The following is a 15527-nucleotide window of genomic DNA, read 5'->3' on the forward strand; positions in this document are numbered from 1 at the left end:
TTAACTCAGCTAATTCCGAATAATAGACTAGTGTAGACCAAGCCTAAGTTTTAGCTTTAAATATGGTATTTTACATTCAGTGCCCCACAGTGGGAGAACTAAAGTTCCACTTTCCTACATTTGCAATATTTGCACTATCACATTATCTTTGAAATTCAGTATGTATCGGTCTGTTAAGTGTCTCTCAATCATACTGGTTTTCTAATTACACAACCTGAATATATAACAACTTGGTCTTCTGGCTGTCCATTAGCTGCAACAACTGGCTGTGGCTAGTTTGGAATCCTTGAGTCTTCTTGTTGTTGTTCTGCATCTGCCATCTGTAGAGTTTGCTCTGTTGATTGTTCATTCTGAGGAACAAACTGTAGATGTTGATGGTTTCTGTTGCATTCTCCACTGTTAGGCTTGATTACATATGATCTGGACGCTGAATTTTTTTTCTTTACAACACCTGGAGTTGTCCTTCCATTTTCTCCATCCAATTTGACATGAACATGGTCACCAGGTTATAGACAGGGCAGTTCTCTAAATGAGTGACATTTGTTGTAAAAGTGTTCATAAGTGCTTTAAGCATTTGCATCCGATTTGGCTACTCTCTTAATGTCTGGTCACTTTGAAGATAGATTCTTTTCCAAAGTTGGAACAATAGTTCTGAATTGTCTTCCCATCAGGAATTGTGCTGGACTATATCCAGTAGCTGCTTTTGGTGTTGATCTGTGACTCAGAAGAGGGAGGACTAGATCTTCCTGCTGTAGGATTTTCTTGGCTGTCTGTACAACTGTGATAGCCTCTCCATTCACTTGTGGGTAACGTGGGCTGCTAGTAATATGATCAAAATCATATTTCGATTGGAATGATTTAAATTCTGCTGTAGTGAATTGTGATCCATTCTCCGTCCCTAGTTGTTCTGGAATACTGAAATGAGCAAAAGTGTACTTAAGTTTCTCGATCACACTGAGACATGTTATGTCTTTCAACTATATTATTTCTATGTACCTGGAAAAATAGTCCACTATGGCCAGGAAATAATTAATTATAAATTTGCATAAATCTGCAGCTTGTCTCTTCCATGGTCTCTCTGGCAGGGATGCTTGTACACTGAATGGTTAAGGATTGTTCTTAAGTTGATTTGTACTGGATCTCCTTTCAAATGTCCAATATCATCAAGTCCTCCATTAAGTTCTTCTACCTTTCTCACTAGGCTCTCTATGGCTGCCACACTGCGGCTGAAAAAGTTGTTGGTCTCTGATCCTTTGATCCACATGCACTGTGAATGCATAGTTTTTGCCTTTGTAAGTTGTTTCTGTGGTGAACTGGCCCAATGTAGTCCAAAATACCTCCAGGGCTAGTCAGAGCTGTGTCAGAGTCCAGCTCCTGGGTCAATTTTAAAGTCAATAGACTTTCCATGAATAGTCATTTTCACTCTCCAGATAGGTTCTGTTTCATCACAAGTGATAGATCCCAGAAACAATTGCTCTTGGTTGTCTGTAATATGAATCAACTCCCTGACTGCTTTGGTGCGGCTAACAGCTGTAAAATGTCCATATTTCATACATGTATTACACCAGTGGTTCTCAAACTTTTGTACTGGTGACCCCTTTCACATAGCAAGCATATGCATGTGACACCCCATCCCCCCAATAAATTAAAAACACTTTTTTATATATTTAACACCATTATAAATGCTGGAGACAAAGCGGAGCTTGGGGTGGAGGCTGACAGTTCATGACCCCCCAGGTATAACCTCGTGACCCCCTGAGGGGACCGGACCCCCAGTTTGAGAACCCCTGTATTACACCATGTGCCTCCGACTGGATATGTATAAACTCTTTGGATATGACTTTTTCCACACCTTATGCACGTAGACTGGAATTTGTCCCTCTTAGACTATGGTGCAGCTGCACTGCTGTAGAGCTTTAGTCAATGGGAGAGAGCTCTTCTATTGACTTAATTACTACAGCCCCCATGAGTGGTGATAGCTATGTCGGTGGGAGAAGCTATCTCACTGACATAGCACTGTCCACACCAGTGCTTAGGTTGGTGTAACATACGTCCCTTGGGGAGGGTGGCTTATTCACACCCCTGAGCAACATAATTTATACTGACATAAGCTGTAGTGTGTACATAGCCCTAGCTTGGGAGTTTTCTCTCCTCGCCTCAGGGGTTTTATGATACTAACTTTTAATGCCCAAGTGTCTGTTTACAGTTTCTAAGCTAGTTTCAGGTTTTTCAGGTATGTCAAGTTGCTCTAGGTTTTGCTGTTTCACCAGTTCAGACTGTTTTGCAATTTAAATAGCTGGTGTAGAGTTAGATCTATTTTTAATTGGAGCTGCTGTAAAGGTTTTTGCCTGTTAACCCAATAGTGAGCCTGCCTCTAATATTTTCATGTTTTGCATTTCCAAAATCACAGTTTTCAGTTACTGTATTGCAGAGCTCTTATAAATGATTCAACATTTTCCTCTGGTTCTTGAATTCTCTGATGGAAACATGCTCTATCTTAAACCAAATTTTAAAAGGATTTAAAGATATGCTCTGCTTGCTTTCGTATAGCATAAAATATAGATGATACCTGTACATTTCCAGTTTCTTTGTGCAGCTTGGTAGCAATGCAAAATCTTGCAAAATATTGTTTCCAGTCTGTCCATTCTTAATGTTTGTCAAAGTTGAAGTTCTCTGGGGGCCTTGAAGAGTGGCATGCTGATGAGATCCTACAACCTTCGTTGCTTTGTCCCTTCTGTTTGCAACCTTTGTTGCTGTTTTCCTTCTGTTTCTGTTCTCAGTTTACTTCTGACACCGTGTCATTTTTTCTGTACCAGATAGGGACTGGTCACAGAGCTTGTTTATACACACCGGATGTGTTCATCATGAGATCCTTTAATGGTCTTGCAGGTATGCCTAAGATTCACTTTAAATCAGCTGTTTATGCACAGTGCCCCCTGCCAGCGTACTGGCAGAACAGTACAATATAGTTTAGCATTCCATTCCATTATCCTGTTTTAAAACCTTCTTTAAAACTCTCTTCTGCTGTGAGTCCTACAGAAAACTTGGCAATGGCTAGGCTGCTGGTGTGCTGAGACTACAGCCTATCATGCTACCAATATTGTCTCATTGTTTCCTTGTACTCCCGTCTGTTCATCTGTATCCACCTGTCTGTCTCCATCTTGTAGTCTCTTGAACTAGATAAATTCATAGAGGATAGGTCCATCAGTGGCTATTAGCCACAATGATCAAGGATGCAACCCCGTGCTCTGGGTGTCCTAAGCCTCCAACTGCCAGAAGGTGGGAGTGGATGACAAGGGATGGATCACTCTGAAATTGCCCTATTCTGTTCATTCACTCTGAAGTATCTGGCATTGGCCACTGTCAGCAGACAGGCTACTGGCCAAATGGACCATTGATCTGACCCAGTATGGCTGTTCTTATATTCTTGTTTTACTCTGAGGTTGTCAGCTCTCTGGAGCAGGAACTGTCTCTTAGTTCTGAGTTTTTTCAGCGCCTAGCACAGGTCCTGGTCCATGATTGGGCCTCCTTGGGGCTACAATACTCCTACTCCTACTAGTAATAATCATAATTAATAATTAATAGGTAAAGATGCCTTAGCCTTGATTCAGCAGGACTCTGGTGTAACTGGGTGCACAGCTATATCATTAGCTTCTGGGAGTGGTGATGATGTGTGGATAATTTGCAGCGAAGGATTTGTGTGACAGGGAGACCTGTCCTGCCGGGAACTGGGCTGAGGCCCAGCAACTGTTAATATATTTAACACCCGTTGCCATGGATCCGTGACTCAGCTCAGGCTGCTGTTGAGCGGTGACATATTTCACACCACTCTGACTCTGTGTGGTGACATATTTCACACAGGGCACAGAGAAGTGGTGACATTCAAACTCCTGGTCTCGTTTTCCCCAGCTTTCCCCATATTTTGCACTGTTGCGCTGTGAGCCAATGACTTATTTCATGTCATGTGGGCAACATGTGCTGATATATTTCATACTGTGGTGCCACAGGTCAGTGACTTATTTACACCCCCCCGATGCTGTGTGGTGACATATTTCATACTGTGGGGCCATGGGCCAGTGATTTATTTTACACCATGTTGATGCTGCAAGACACATAGCCTGCGTTGCAGGTCTGTGGGCCAGTGACTTATTTCATCCCAAGCGGGCACCATGCCAACAGGATGTTATGACATATTTCGCTCCACATTATCCCCAACAGCTCCCCCTCCACCCGAAAACTCCATTGTGTAGGGACGGGGAGGGAGACTAAAGTGTGTCATCGTGAAAGAGAGAAAAATAGCCCTCTGATCACAATACCCAGGTAACATGGCACTACCCTGGGAGGGCTCAGGCACCAGTGGTCAAGGGGGGAAAGTGCCAGACTTCCGGTATGGAGCGGAAATAGGTGGTGGGGCGTGACGCCAGTTCCGGGGTTTCCCCGGTGAGTGACTGAGAGGCGGCTCCTCCCTCCCCAGGTGGAGGTGGGGGTAGGGGAGGGGGAAGGGGAGGGAGAGAGTGCTCCCCGGGGCAGGAGAGGAGAACGGGGCTGCAGTGCTGGCAGGAGGCGGGAGAGCAGCGAGGTGGCAGTTAGCAGATTAATTTGGGGGAGGGGTGTGGAACTAGCAAAGGGGGGATGAGAGGGGAGGGCTGGGACCCGGAGCGGAGAGTTAGGGGGCATGCGGGTGTGGGGAGAGGAGCGCAGGGGCCATGGGGGGATGAGAGGGGAGGGCTGGGACCCGGAGCGGAGAGTTAGGGGGCATGCGGGTGTGGGGAGAGGAGCGCAGGGGCCATGGGGGGATGAGAGGGGAGGGCTCGCTCGGGAAGGCTGGCCTGCCTCTGAGTCTGTAGCCCCACGCTGCGGTTCACTTGAGACCGGCAGGGAGGGGAGGCGACAAATCTCCCACCCCTTGTCAAGGTCCCCAGGCTGTGCTAACAGCTCCATAGTGCTGTCCATTTGCAGAATGGTGGCTGGGTGAACCCCGGGGAATAAGCTGGGCAGTTTACGAACCTTTGGAACCAGGGAAAACTTCCCCGACCAAAGCTCTTAAGGCTGAATCTTTTTTTCTTCCTTTCTTACCATATGGGCTGGAACCTTTTTCAACCAATTGCGTTGCTTCTCTTTGCTCTGCCTCTGTTTTTAAAAACGATAATACTAGGCACATATCAACACTTAAAAGCGCTTTACTAACACTAATCTTTCATTATACATAATCCAGGCCCTGGTTTTCAGGAGCGAGGCATATTTGAGTGCTGATGTGAAGGAAGCTGAGAGGGGCTAGTTATTTTTTTAGAGTCACAGGTTAACTCCAGACCTGTGGTTACTTGAAAGATCATATGTTCAGTTGTAGGCATCTGTTAATTGGAGGCTGCCATATTTGGGACACATGATAACGTGGATACTGACGTTGTCTCTGTGTCCTACCGCCAGGAGGCAGCTTTGCTCCTTGGCCCTTGAACTGAGGCTGCTAATAAAAAGTGGTGGTGGTTTTGTGGCTGCCTCTCCAGTGGGAGTGGGGCTGAGAATTAAGTTGTATCATGTGGGGCTACTGAATGACTGTCAGATGGAAAACAGTTGGACAATGACCACTGCCAGACAGGATACTGGACTAGATGGAGCTTGGATCTGGTCCAGTCTGGCAGTAACTGTATTCCTATATTCAGCCACTCCTGACCTGGGTCATATTTGAAAGCAGTGCGCTAAAGGTGGATTAATCTGAGACACGTTTGTCTCTTTCCCCCTGCCTCTCCCCCTTGCTCCTAGAGACAGATTGGCGGTTGTAAGCTAAAGGTAAAAGGCATCATACCCCATTCCTGCTCTTCCAAGCCATCCTTGCTTCACCGCTCTATTGTGTTTCTTAGATTGGAAACTATCCCTGTTGTACGCCAGCATCTGCAACCAGACAGTGGTATCTCCCTTGCTTCTAGCAATGCAGTCTGATCTGCTCTCTTCCTGGAGTAGAGAGAGGCTAAACAACCCCTCATCCTTGCTCATTTGTGCTGTTTCTCACTGGAAGAACTGCATCCTCAAGCACCTCCTGAGCCTAGTCTGCTACTGGCCAATGAGCAAGGAGATGTGCTGTGACCCCTCCAGCCACAGGCATGTTATGCCTTGGTAACTTTTCCTAACACCTGAAGCCACCTGCCTTGCCAAACTCTTCAGCAACTGTGGCTAGGCTGGGGCAGTGAGCTGGGCGGAGTAAGGAGGCTAGGCCCAGCAGCTGAGCCAGGTCTCCTTGGGGCAGGGGATCTGCCTGGCACAAAACGTGGCCCCAACCTCTGTCCTAATCTTGGAGGGAGACGGACTCTTTCTTGCTGCTTCCTGATCATATGAGGCAAAGATGGCACCACCGTGTGGCTTCAGCAGGAATGGGAGGGGCCACCATCAAATGATTGCGCGATGCTCCCGCCGTCACTGGAGCAGCGTTTTCCTCTCCTCCACCCCTTAGTTTTCTGCGAGAGCGATGGTTATCACGTGTCCCAAATATGGCGGCGCCCTAATCGCTTCTACCCCTGTAGGTGGACTTCCGGGAGTGGCCGGAAGTGAGCGCCGCCATCTTGTTTCTGTGGTTTTGGAGGAACAGTTGGTTTCCGCTGGGAGCTGCGCTGTTTTGTTCCTCCTGGCCCTTCCGCCCTGCTCCGCGGTGAGTCCCGGGCGGGAAGGAGCCGGATGGCTCATGGTCCCGCCGCAGCTCGCGCGTGCCGGATGGGTGGGCTGGTTTGTGCTCAGTGCGCATGCGGGAAACACGGGGGGGCGATACCGCTGAGGTGGGGCGGTACCATTGGGTGACGTTGGGGAGCACGGTGACGTGAGGGGAGGCAGAGGCCCTTGGCCCTGCGGAGACCCCGAGGGGCGTGGTCACAAGGCGAAGGGTTTCCTGTCTGTCCCTCAGGATCACCGTCCCCTGTTCCGAGCCACGCCCCCTTCCCTGCCCAGGGCACCGGGCTCCTGTCCCGCTGGAGGTGGCCAAGGCGTCTGAGACCGGGGCTGCCCTGTCCGTTTCTCCAGCACCCGGCCCAGTGCTGAGTTTTCCCCAGTGGAGGAGGTGCAGATTGTGTGTCTGGGCTGCGTGCTGCCAAAGCTAAGCAGCTACGGTTTTACTACGGGTTTCACTCTAGTTCCTAACCCGCTTCCATACACAACTGTGAAAAGAGCCGCAGGATTCCCAGTCCAGCTTTTTTCTGTCAGCCCCTGGAGAGCTTGGTATTAGGGCTATCGAGCAATTAAAAAAATTAATTGTGACTAATTGCACGATTAATCGTTCTGTTAACCAGTAGAATTCCATTTATTTTAAATATTTTGGATGTTTACTACATTTTCAAATATATTTCAGTTACAACACAATGCAAGGTGTATGGTGCTCACTTTATATTTTTACAAATATTTGTAAAAAAACAAAAAACGTATTTTTCAATTCACCTCATATAAGCACTGTCGTGTAATCTCTATCATGAAAGCTGAATTTATAAATATAGAATGATGTAAAAAATTGCATTCTAAAACAAAACAGTGTAAAACTTTAGAGACCATAAGTCCAGTCAGTCCTACTTCTTTTGTTCAGCCAATCACTCAGACAAACAAGGTTGGTTACAATTTGCAGGAGATAATGCTGCCTGCTTCTTATGTACAGTGTTACCTGAACGTGAGAACAGGCATTTGTATGGCACTGTTGTAGCTGGCGCTGCAAGATATTTATGTGTCTGATGCGCTAAAGATTCATATGTCCCTTCATGTTTCAACCAACATTGCAGAGGACATGCTTCCACGCTGATGGTTGGTTCTGCTCGATAATGATCCAAAGCAGTGTGGACTGATGCATGTTCATTTCATCATCTGAGTCAGATGCCACCAGCAGAAGGTTGATTTTTGGTGGTTTGGGTTCTGTAGTTTCTGCATCAGAGTGTTCATAGACTATCAGAGTGGGAAGGGACCTCAGGAGGTCACCTAGTCCAACCCCCTGCTCAAAGCAGGACCAATCCCCAGACAGATGTTTGCCCCTGATCCCTAAATGCCCCTCCCCAGGATTGAACTCACCGCCTTGGGTTTAGCAGGCCAATGCTCAAACCACTAGTCTGTCCCTGTGCTCTTTAAGACTGCTAAAAGCATGCTCCACACCTCATCCCTCTCAGATTTTGGATGACACTTCAGATTCATAAACCTTGGGTTGAGTGCTGTAGCTATTTTTAGAAATCTCATTTCGATACCTTCTTTGCATTTTGTCAAATCCACTGTGCAAGTGTTCTTAAAATGAACATGTGCTGGGTCATCATCCAAGACTGCTATAACATGAAATATATGCAGAATGTAGGTAAAACAGAGCAGGAGACATACAGTTCTCCCAGGGAGTACAGTCACAAATTTAATTCATTATTTTTTTAAAGAGCATGGAAGCACGTCCTCTGGAACGGTGGCCGAACAATGGAAGGGGCATACCTGGCATGTAAATACCTTGCAATGCCGGCTACAAAATGCCATGCGAACGCCAGTTCTCACTTTCAGGTGACGCTGTAAATAAGCAGGCAGCATTATCTCCTGTCAATGTAAACAAACTTGCAATTGGCAGAATAAGACGTAGGACTGAGTGGACTTGTAGGCTGTAAAGTTTTACACTGTTTTGTTTTAGAGTACAGTTATGTAACCAAAAAAATCTGCATTTGTAAGTTACGCTTTCACAATAAAGAGGTTGCACTTCAGTACTTGTATGAGGTGAATTGAAAAATACTATTTCTTTTATCATTTTTACAGTGCATGTATTTGTAATCAACAATACTATAAAGTGAGCACTGTGCACTTTGTATTCTGTGTTGTAATTGAAATCAATATTGAAAATGTAAAAAAATCCAAAAATACTTAATACCTTTCAATTGGTATTCTATTGGTATAAGTGCAATTAATCGCAATTAATTTTTTGGAGTTAATTGCATGAGTTAACTGCGATTGACAGCCCTACTTGGTATCACTATGATAGCTTGAACGTCAGCCAGAAGTAACTCTTCTCCCCTCTGTCTCTCAGTTGAGTTTGCGTGGGTGATTCCTGAGAGCATTGCAGGCTGGAAGTGCAACCTCCTGCCATGGTGAAGATCTTCGTGGGAGGGGTCTCCCCTTCTGTCACAGTGGATGAGCTGAAGAAGCTCTTTGAGCAGTATGGACAGGTGAACGAGTGTGACATCCTGAAGAACTTCGCCTTTGTGCACATGGAGAAGGAGGACGAGGCCCACAAGGCCATCAGTGAGCTGCACAAGCAGGAGTTCTACGGGGCCAACCTGACGGTAGAGTACGCCACCTCCAAGATCCGTAACGCCACCAAGATCTACGTGGGCAATGTCTCCAGCAAGGCCACCACAGCCCAGATCAAGGAGCTCTTTGAGAAGTTTGGCAAGGTGGTGGAGTGTGACATTGTCAAGAACTACGCCTTTGTCCACATGGCCAAGGAGAGGGAAGCCATGGACGCCATCTTGAACCTCAACGACATGCCTCTGGAGGACCAGAAGATCTTTGTAACACTATCCAAGAGCAACAACTCGCTCAAGACAACCAAGGGGACCTCTGTGCCACCTCCACCACCTGCACTGCCCAGTTACTACTTCCCCAGGGGGCGCATCCCCCCCCCACCGTCTCCATATACCCCATATGCAACCCGATCTTGGTATGACCGGGAATATTACGACCGCTTTGCTTATGAGCTCTACGACAGGGCGATGACTGCCAGGACCGTATACGAGAGGGCCTTGCCACCTCCACCCTCTACCTCCACCGCCTACAGAGAGAGGAGCCCTGTGGGCAGGCGGACGACTGCTGCGGTGGCCCAGTATACTGATCCTTACGCTGCTGCGGCTGCCGCCCAGACATACAGCCAAGTGTACAACCAAACAGGTTATGCAGCAGTGGCGGCTGCAGCTGCAGCAGCAGCTACCTACTCCCAGTACAGCATGGGTGCCACCTACAGTGCAGGGGAGTACTATGAGAAATACAGCAACGGCTATGCCACTCAGTATGCCCAGACGTACTAATCTCACTGTGCTCATAGTAGTAAGTGACCAGAGATCTTAGCTTCGGTGGGAGGCGGAGGCATAGGGTGCAGAGTAAGTAGCCCTAGAACTCCTTATTGGCAGTTTTTTATGAGGTAAGGGAGTGCCACTCCTCCCTAAAGTAGCTCTCTGATGCCATCCACAGTGGATGGAGGTTACCATGCCTCCTGAAAGGCAGTAAATAGGCTCATATGAACTAGACAACCTTTTATGTGTGTGTTTATATATATATATAGCCTAGATTTCCTTTGAAGGTCAAGAAGCTCTGGCGAGAAGTGAGTTTGCCTCCCTGCCCGTTAAGAAATTAACCTCTCTTTTCCTTCAGTCTTCTCGTGCTCCCACTTTCCAAGGTTTGTTAGGATGCATCTTTTCTTTACCTTCCTCCCTCATCCCCTTTCCCTCCTGGTTTCCTTTCCTCATGTTCTCTTTTGTTTTGGTTCAGTCACTAAGAAAATAATTCCAGTTTGGAAGATCAGTCACCCACCACGACGAACTGCCCCCCCTGCAAGCTGCACTGAAAGCCAGGGCAATTCTGCTCGTCATTCAGAGCTGATCCTTTCTTGATTTCCCTCCCCTCTCATCAGTTTTAACCGTTGTAACTCGCAGTGCTCTTTTTTTCCCTCTTTTGCTGGCTAATTCCTTGGCGTGGTCTTCCCGTGTTGTGCATGCGGAGCGGAGTTTTGAAATGTGCGTCTCTAGATCCGTAGCTAGGACCAGAGGGTGGGGGGAGGGGTGCCTTGTTCTTTTTCTGTACCTCAGTATTACAAAAGGAAGTGGATATTTTTTGGTGCATCCAAAGTCCATCCGTGTCACGGCTTCTTTTTCCCTTTTCGTTTTTTACATTGATGATTAAACAGCTTGTACAGAACTTCCCGGCGTCTCGTCGTCAAATCAGCTGCTGCGTCGCTTTAACTGTGCCCAAACCTCTGTGTGGCTCTTCTTTCTCTGCCTCTCTCCTCTGTGCCTAGTGAACGGCAAAACTGACACCTCGATTTTGCTTGACTGTATCGCGCTGCCTGTTCCACCGCGGTCGCCTCGGTTAACGGAGCGACCGTCTTCCCTTCCTGTCTCCCTTTGCCCTTCCCACGGCGGGCGCCTTGTTAGCAACCCCACAGGATGCCCAGGTTTCCCTCCTGCCTTCTGGCTGCAGCATTCCTCTGCTCCAACTCAGCCAGGGCATCTGTAACTCTGACCTGTTGCAAGCCCCTTACCTGCTATTCCTGTTGTTGAGGCCAACTCCCCCCCGCCCCCGCCTCCCCCCAAACATTTGTTGTAGACTCATTGTGTGTATCTAACATTGTAACCTTTCTCCCCCCCCCCCATTGATTTTTTTTCTCCATACACAGCCCGGTGCTCGGAGGCGTAAGGGGGAAAGGGATCTCGGCTGCAAAGGTGCAGGCAGAGCTGATTCAAGACAGCGCAATGCCTTTAACCACCACCCTGCTGAAGGAAGCGTGAAGCCTCCACTACAAGCTTGAGTGAATATACCACTCCCCTTGTCCCCTACCTGCGCTTCTTCCTCTTCTGGTGCTCTCGGGTTAGCTATTTGGCAGTCCAGAGGGCACCTTCTGGTGAGAGCGCAAGGCTAGCAGGACTCATGGGTTCTATTCCAGCAACTCCCTTCCCCTCCCTGTGCCTCGGTTTCCGCACAGCAGAGATTGCATTGAAATCTTTGGGTAAGCACTGTATGTGCAAAGAGATCTTGGCTTCTTGCTGGGGATGCTGCCTCCACCCATCTAAAGCGCTCTACCTTATCCCCCATCCCCCTTTGTGATGTCCTCTGGCTAGCTCATGTTCCTGCCCTTACTGGGTTTGAAGATCTAGGGACAGACCCTCTCCTTAGCACATGTATGTCTCAGCCTGGGGATTGCTTTGGTCGTTCCAGATCCCCCTGCATGCATCCGCTTAGGGCTAGCACTCCCAGTCTCCATTTGCTTTTTAGTAGCTGTCTTCAGTTGCCAGAGACAATGGCATAGGAATCCATTGCACTGCTGAATAGTCAGCTTGAGCTGCTTTCTCTCCTAGGAGCAGACTTGGGGCAGAACGTGCTCACCGGCTGGGGCCAGGAATTGCACCCCTCATTGGTACAGCATTGGGTAATGCCTTCTGTTGATGTGGGATACAGAACTAGGTGGACCACTGGTGTGTGAGAGAAGTGATAGAGAGATCCTTTCATCCCCCCAGCAGCATGTCTGGGAGGTGAAGGGGGGAGCATCAGAAAAAAACAGCCGACAGGGTAACCGTCTCCCTCTGGCATCTGTCCATGGCAGACTGAGGTAAGGCAGAAAGACCTCCCCGATGAGTGTTTGAGCCTGTGTTTGTTGGAGACGATGCTGCGAGCGGGGGAGTGGGGTCCTGGGGGGAATGGTGCAGTGGTTAGAGCAGGGAGAGTCTACCCCTATGAACTCGTAGGCAGATCAGTTCCCCTGCCTGTTTCAGTTTCCCCATGTGTGATTGAGGGAGCCTTTCAGTGCCTGGAGAGCCTCTAATGGAAAGGGCTGTAGAAGCACCATTGCCACTCAGCCCAGGCTCAGAGGTTAGACTCCTTCCATCCCCTGACCAGGGCGTGATGTGCCCCAAGAACAGAATTTGGAAAAGCCCGGCAGCTCAGGGGAAGCCGCTCTGAGCGTCCAATCAGAACGGTCTGGATCTGGCCGTGGGGGAGCATTAAGGGGCAAGTCTGAGTTCCATAAGCATCCAAAGAGGGGACGCAGTGTCTGCTTTCAGCACAGTTCATGGAAAGACATTTGCCAGCCTGACTTCCAAGGCATCCTGTTGGGACTATCAAGTCTGCTGACTCCACAGAGTCCTTTGAGCTGGCAGCTGTGCACCATCCGAGCTCTGTGTTTAAATCTGTTCATTTTACGCTGAAGCCCAGCTGTTAACCCAAGCTCCTCCAGGTCAAGGGGAAACCAAAGGGCAGGATGCAAAGCCCCTAGATCCTTTTAGAAACTCAGGCAGGAGGGGCTAGTGAATCTAACTCGCCCATCTATTCTAGATTGACCCTATCCCAAAGTGACCTTACGTCAAGGTAACCCCCAGACCAGGAACTCTTTTGGCCTCAGCTGACATGTCAGGGGAAGAGCAGGATTTCCAGAGGACCCACCAAGCATCCTGCTAGCAGAGGTGAAAGATGACTTGAGGGATTCCCCGAAGATCTCCCAGTCTCTTCTCTCTAACCACTGTGAGCCTTAAACACCCCTGAGGAATCCAACCTGAGATGAAACAGGAGGTAAGCACTATTGTCCCTCCTTCCCTTTCACTCGTGCTCCAAGAAGAAGGAACAGTGGTGTGCTTCTGTCACAGAGAGCACAAGACCTGGGTTCTGTTCCCTGGTTCTGGCACTGTCTGTGGATCTCATCTATAAAAGGGGCAAGGGTTGATTCATGTTTGGTTATGATCTCCACTGGCTGGTGCTGAGTCAAGTAGTATTAGAAATCCCTGCAACAGAGAGGTTGCGTTCTGGAAGCACATGCCTCCTGCCTTACTGGGCTAATCTAGTTTAGGTCTTTATATGGTTCCCATAGTGACTTGATCACTGTCTGCAGCTGGTGTGGAGATTTGAGAGTAGAGCAGTCTTTAATCTCACAGACAAAGGCAGAACAAGAGCCAATCGGTGGACGTTGAAGCGAGACAAATTCAGACTGGAAATAAGGCAAATTTTTAACCCCGAGAGGAATTAGCCAGTGGACATAGGGACATTGTGGATTCTCCATTGATTGGAGTCTTTTAAGTCAAGACTGGCTGTCTTTCCTAAACCTGCACTGTAGCTCACACAAATTACAGGCGTGATGCAGGAAAAGGGGTTCTCTGATCTATAGTATGCAGAAGTGAGCATAGATGATCAGAATGGGCCCTTCTGGTCTTAAAAGCAGTGAATCATTTCTGCAGTATGTGAGCGCCTCGGTTTTGAATGGATTTATCTTCCCAACACCTCTGTGAGGCAAGGCGGCGCTGTTCTCCCCATTTTACAGATAGGGAAACTGAGGCACAAAGCAACTACGTGACTTGGCCAAGTTCACACAGGCAGACTGGCAGAGCAGGGACTCAAACCCAGGTCTCCTGACTCCCAGTCCACCACTTGAGCCTTAAGATCATTCTTCATCTTCTAAGTTATGTAACATTAGAGTTGCCTGCCTGAAGAAATACAGGCCCTTGGTTGTGGTTAGGTGGCCCTACTAGTGCCATGAGCCTAGGCTGAGTATAGGGTGAATGCGCCCTCAGGTGAACATACAGATCTAGGGCAGCCAACAGTTCCCAGCTTCAGTTCCTTGGCGCTACTGCATCAAAATGTTTGTGCTCTCCTCTTCCTCATCAACCGGAACAGGAAGGGGCAGATTGAGGTAGACCCAGACCTTTGGCACAACAGCCCACCCACAACATGATCCGTGTGTGGAGTGGCCTGGTTGCGACAAGGACTGAAATTCTCTTCTCTTCTTACTCTCTCCTAGAGCAGAGTGGATTGGGCCTTGTCTCTGTCTTTCTCTCTCTCCCTCCCTCCCTCCCTCCCAGCCCAACTCCACCATCCCTTGTTCTGCGAAAGCAGCGAGCTCCGTCCCCACCACAGTGCTCTGGATGCTGTCGGAAGGCTCCCTGCTTGGTGAGATTCTCCACACCTCCTGGTTGCTGGGTAACGGGCGACGGGAGCAAACAGCCTAGGCCCCGCTCTGCCCTCTGGCTGGGGAGAGCTGCATGGAGCTAGGAGCTGGTAGAGGTCTTTCCCTGCAATTATGATTGGTGCTTGGGGTGGGATTGATTTTTCAAGGTGTTGAGAAATCCCCTGGTGGGCGGGATGCTGGCTTGAAGGGCTGGCTTGGTTTCCATCACGGGCGGCTTTCTCCATATAGGGGTGTTGGGACAGGAAGGAATTCTCTGGTGTAAAGACCAAGGTTGTCCCCATTTCCTCCTGGGTGATTCCACTCGTTCTGCAGCCTTTGGTTTGGGTGTGACTGGTGGGGGCAGCTTTGCATCTTCGCCCTGTACCGAGGCAGTGCAGATTTGGCTGGGCCTCTTCTCTGCCTCAGAAAGATCTCTGAACCGCTGCTTCTGGTTGGGAGTCACCTTGCTTCCTTGTCTAGCCTGGGGCCTTGACCGACACCACACCTTCCACAGCTTCCCTCCTTGATCCCTGATGTGGAGGGTCCCACCACAGAGATGGGGCCAGCAGAGCTCACGTGCGGGACGAGAACCACCACGTCTCTACCACCGGGTACCTCCAGCAATAGTCTCGACTCCCTGTTAATTGCAGTTGGCTCCAGCAGAGAAGGATGGAGTGTGGAGACTGCAGGCTTCTCTGAACTGGATGAGCATGGCGAGCTGCTCCTGGTAGGTGTGTGTGTGGAGGCCAAGGGTAGGGGTAGAAGCCTACGGCTCGGTGCTTTGTGGGTTGGAGCAGTGGAATACATTACCTTCCTAGGGGGCCCTGAGCAGCAGTAACTATAAAGCCTCTCTCAATCAGAAATCTGGGTTAAACTTGACCACAGGAGCTACATGAGCTGGGTT

At 48.8% G+C, this 15527-nt stretch overlaps 1 protein-coding gene across 2 annotated transcripts; it reads left to right on the forward strand.

The window, feature by feature from the left end:
* The first annotated feature begins 6010 nt into the window (after nucleotides 1-6010).
* On the forward strand, nucleotides 6011-11461 carry LOC116835131 (uncharacterized). 2 transcript variants are annotated; one of them, XM_032797662.2, is made up of 3 exons: nucleotides 6011-6640; nucleotides 9011-10026; nucleotides 11372-11461. In XM_032797662.2, the coding sequence occupies exon 2, from the start codon at nucleotides 9069-9071 to the stop codon at nucleotides 10005-10007; it is 939 nt and encodes a 312-aa protein (XP_032653553.1). In that variant the 5' UTR covers nucleotides 6011-6640; nucleotides 9011-9068; the 3' UTR covers nucleotides 10008-10026; nucleotides 11372-11461. The 2 variants fall into 2 exon arrangements, with proteins under 2 accessions (XP_032653553.1, XP_074929316.1); XM_075073215.1 differs by lacking the exon at nucleotides 11372-11461 and having other exon boundaries at nucleotides 9011-11286.
* Nucleotides 11462-15527: the final 4066 nt, after the last annotated feature.

The sequence above is a fragment of the Chelonoidis abingdonii genome, chromosome 17, assembly GCF_003597395.2.
Source record: "Chelonoidis abingdonii isolate Lonesome George chromosome 17, CheloAbing_2.0, whole genome shotgun sequence".
Taxonomy (NCBI): domain Eukaryota; kingdom Metazoa; phylum Chordata; order Testudines; family Testudinidae; genus Chelonoidis; species Chelonoidis abingdonii.